At 40.2% G+C, this 4629-nt stretch overlaps 1 protein-coding gene across 2 annotated transcripts in view; it reads left to right on the top strand.

Moving 5' to 3' along the window:
* The window catches only part of PTPRR (protein tyrosine phosphatase, receptor type, R), a 462079-nt gene that overhangs the window by 274349 nt on the left and 183101 nt on the right, over positions 1-4629 (top strand). For both annotated transcript variants that reach the window (XM_006886086.1, XM_006886087.1), the window contains one exon: positions 3071-3333. In XM_006886086.1, the coding sequence (XP_006886148.1) occupies positions 3071-3333 (263 nt within the window). The remainder of the gene's footprint in view (positions 1-3070; positions 3334-4629) is intronic.

Raw genomic sequence — 4629 nt, 5'->3', positions numbered from 1 at the left:
CATTCATGGTTCTCACATTCCATGTCCCAATCACCAGTGTCTGCTTACAACTGTTCCTCTTCCTTTGTATTTCCATACTTGAAAACTCAACCTCCTTTGCCGTTTCTGTTATCTAAATGTGTTCTGTTGTACATAGGGTTTTCAGAGGCCTGCTATTTCAGAAGTGGATGGCCAATCCTTCTTCCTAGTCTGTCAATCCATCTCATCAAAGGTCTTCCTCTCTTGTGCTGTCTTTCCACAACTCAAGCCACTGGGGAAATTGAAGTAAATGTATCGGAGAGAATAAGTTCAGCTCAGGATAGAGCAAGGTTCAGAGCTGTTGTACATAGGGTAGCAATGAATCACAAGCGACTCAATGGCACATAACAACATATGAAATTCATATAATAGAGAGAGTCAGTCTGTTCCGAGTCAACAACACACAGTGCAACAACATACACACTCATAATTCACCCTGCAGTGGGTTTGCAGAGACTGTAAATCCACAGGAGGATATTGTCCTGGGGGCAGCTGGTAGATTCAATCCACCTGCCTTTGGGTTGGCAGAGCAACTCCTTACCCACATGGTCACCAAATCTCCCTATGTGTATACTATATCTTTCCATTTTTAAAAAATAGAAAAATTATTAGGATTTATAGAAGAGGCAAAGTTAAAACGTGACTATTTAGAGTAAATGTGATTCTAAAAGTACCTGAAATGTCCTCTTCTTCTAAAATAGCACTTATTCCCTTAATGGATTTCTGGAATTAAATGGAGAAGTTCAATTGGCTTACAGCTTTTTAGAATGCAAATGTTGTCTGTGTTGTTTCCTTAGTTGTAGATAATTGGTTAAGTCACATCTTCTTGTAAATTAGTCTATCAAGTCATTTTCTGAAAGCAGACTTAAAGAAGCATGAGAACATCTAGTTTCTACAGAAATTGAAGAAATCAACCTCAAAAAAAAAAGAATTAGTCTATGAAAAAGCCTGAGAATATAAAAGACAAGTCTGTCTTACCTCACATGAGTTCCAGTGAGAGACAAGCAAAGTTAATCCAATTCTTACAAATGTTTAAGTATTGAAATGTAACCATTTCTGAAATGCATTAGTCCTTTTAGAAAGAGTTCTGTTAAGAATGGAGGAGGTATGCAATTTGAATTAACCAGCTCTTCCACAGGAGAAAGATGAGCCTTTCCTCCATGCCATTTATAGTCTTTGAAAACCCACTGAAGCGTCAGCTGTGAGGCAATTCCAAATCAGTGGCACATAACCACAAAAATATAGCATTTCAAGTATTACCAGATACAAATGTTAGTACAAAGGGTCCAGGTAGCACAGTGGGTTAAGTACTTGGGCTGCTAACCAAATGATTGAATAACAAACTGCTTCTTGAGGAAAAGATGAAACATTCTGCTCTAGTTTTATAGCCTCAGAAACTCTCTGGGACGGTTCTACTCTGTACAACAGCATCACTATGAGTCAGAATCAACTCAATGCCCATGCATTATGCTAATATAGGATAGATGGAATATTTATCAACCCTAACATAAAAATTGATGCTATCATAACTGTTCTTTTATTGATATTTTGCAGAATTGTTTTCCCCTACACTGTATTGGATGTAGATTTCTGATTATATAAGCATATAACATGCTCATCTTTCTTTGCTATTCTTTCTACAAGCCCTCCACTCAGTCATCTTAAGAAAGAATGTCCATCTGATCACACTTACAACTGATATTTTTATGAGATTAATCAATTCTACTTTTGAGTGTGTCTTTGAGAAAGAAATTCATGATGCTGTGTATTTAATATGTATGTGCACTATAACTGCTGTTAGTTGCTGTCAAGTCAGCTCCAATGCACAGAGGCCTGACATACAACAGAACAAAACAGTGCCTCACTGTGTGCCACCTTTAGGATAATTTCAAAACGTAAGCCATTGTTTGGGCCACTATGTCAATCCATCTTACCAACGGCCTCCCTTACTTACAAAAGTCCTTTCACTTTGCCAACTATGGTAAACTTTTCTAGCCATGATTGTTGTTGTTATGTACTGTTGAGTCAGAACCAAGCCATACCTGACCCTCCAGCGAGTTTTCAGAGACAGTATAATAGCATGAGAGGTGTTTGCCCATCTTTTACCTTCAGAGCAGCTGGTGGACTTGAACTGTGTGCCTTCAGGTTATAACTATGTCCTTCGAAGAAAAAAAAAGTAAGAAATTCACTCCACAGGAATAAGAAATCACCTAAGAATGCTTTGCTTACTTTCATTATCATTAAACCTTCATTTTTGCTTGTCTTCTGGAAAGGAGCTCTTATGGCACTGTCGATAGGGAGTTGTACTGCTAACCCAAAGATGGTTCAAATCCACCAGCAGCTCCTTGGAATAAAGATAGATAATCTTCTTCTATGTAATTACAGCTTCCAGAAAACCCCTGGAGAGTTAGCTGTGAATTGGTTCTGACTTGATAACAATGAGTTGAGGTTGTGGTTTGGGGTGGTTGTTTTGGGTTGTTGTGGGGTTTTTTGTTTTGTTTTGTTTTTTTCGTTTCTGGAGTGAGATGGAAACTAAGGTGTATCTAAGGTATTCTTGGCTCTACTACATGAAAGGTGGGGGAGGGGAAGAGTACCTCTGAGCAATTTCTACCAACCATTGTAGTTTCTGTCACCATCTATGAGAGATCATTGAGCAAGTTAAAAGTAATACTTTCATATTTATGAGTCTCCACAGATCAAGGCAGGCTGTGTGATCTTGCTTTGTTGAGTCTAAAAAGAGATAGAACTGAGGTGGAAAAACTGGTGTTAAGAACATCATTGACTAATTTTCATCAGTGAAAGCAAGGAAGGGACAGCTATAATTTTAATGTGGTGTCCTATATACTATCTAAAAGGCTAACCAGTTTGGTTTGTATTTTGAGCTGATATTATTATAAAGTTATGTAAAATATGAATGTCAGAGATCTGAACAGGGATGTGACTTCAGTGCTTGCCACAGACACTATTATCTGTAAATACCTCTCTGGATGGAGGAGATCATAGGGTGTTCAGTCTGAGAGAATGTGATAACCTTTTATCTCTCCTCCTGTAGATTCTCTACAAGCTAAAAGAAAAGTTTCAGCTCTCCCTGAGACAAGATAAAGAGAAAAATCAAGAGATCCACTTATCGCCCATCACATTACAGCCAACACAGGCCGAGGCAAAGGCAGTAAACAGTATGGTCCAGCCTGAGCAGGCTCCCAAGGTGCTGAATGTCGTTGTGGACCCTCAAGGCCGATGCACACCTGAGATCAAAGCTGCCACCTCTACGTGTCCTTCCCCTTTCAAGATGAAGCCCATTGGACTTCAGGAGAGGTGAGGGGCTTGCCTGTATCCTTTACCTAGGGCTTCTTTTAAGAATATTCACCAAGAGGAGAGGGAAATTGGGAAATAGCGGTGATGGTTGTACAATCCGACAAGCATAATACATAACACTTATCTTTTTCATGTAAAAGATATTGAATTTGCAATTTTGGGTTTGTTTGGGGTTTTTTGGTGTTTAGTGTTTTTTTTAGAGATTATTAATATCGTTTAATCACTTGGAATCATTCACTGCCCAGTGAGGGTCTCCCCACTCCAGGGTTCAGCCACAAAAGATGCAAGTTCTCACTGGTGCCTATACTCTCAAAGTAGGCACTGTCAACTCCTCCCTCCTCTGAGCCTTGACAGTCTTTCTTATGCTCTGAGAATAGAAAAGCCTGCTTTTACTTATGGCATAGTCTCTAGTATCTGGCATGCTTACCTCAAGTCCTGGCCTGCCCTTTAAACTCAAAGCCCAAGACTGGATTCAAATGTCTCTGCTGTTTTCTGTGATCATATTTCTTGCCAAAGGCAATAAAAAAAAGCTAGACTGACATCCAGAATTCAGGAAATGCAGAGGTGAAGGAGGAGTTGGAATGGGGAGTAGGAAAAGAATACAAAGAAGGAGATCAAGCATCACTTCCTCTTGGAAGTAGTTCCAGGCTCCCTCTATCACATTCCTAGCCCTTTCTTTCTCTAGCACGCTCTAGCAGTCCTGCTTCACCACCCTCCTTTTGTTTTAACCCCATAATCCTTTCCAGGCACAGTATTTATTTGTCTCTCATGTGGCCTAGTGATAAGCACCTGCACTGCAATCCCAAAGACAGCCGCTCTGAGGAAGAAAATCTCCTCACATGCAGTGTGTTGTCTCTGAAATCTCACTGCAGTACCAGCTATGCTTCATTTCTGACTCAGTGGCACATGACAATAACAAGGGTACATAGAGAACATTGGTGGCCTTGTGATAAAGAGCTGCACTGTCAGTTTAAATCTCCCAGGTGAGCAGTCTTCTCCCGTTTAATTCACAGCCTATGAAAACTCACTGGAACGCAGCTGAGTTGGTTCTGATTTGAAAACACATGTTGTTGTTGTTGTTATGTGCCATAGAGTCTCTTGCGACTCATAGTATATGCTCTTCTATTCTGTACCAGCCTAGCCATCTCAAATGCACTTATTCCCACCTCTCCAGTCACAGAATCAATCCATTTCATCAAAGGTCTTCCTCTTCTTCGCCGCCCCTCCACTCTGCCAAACATGATGTCCCTCTCCAAGGACCAGTCCCTCCTTGCAACATGCCAAAAATATGTCAGA

This window comes from Elephantulus edwardii, unplaced genomic scaffold, assembly GCF_000299155.1.
Source record: "Elephantulus edwardii isolate Elephantulus edwardi_28Jun2011 unplaced genomic scaffold, EleEdw1.0 scaffold00047, whole genome shotgun sequence".
NCBI classification, from domain to species: Eukaryota; Metazoa; Chordata; class Mammalia; order Macroscelidea; family Macroscelididae; genus Elephantulus; species Elephantulus edwardii.
Note: the sequence above shows the minus strand (reverse complement) of the source record. Positions and strands in the feature narration are given on the sequence as shown.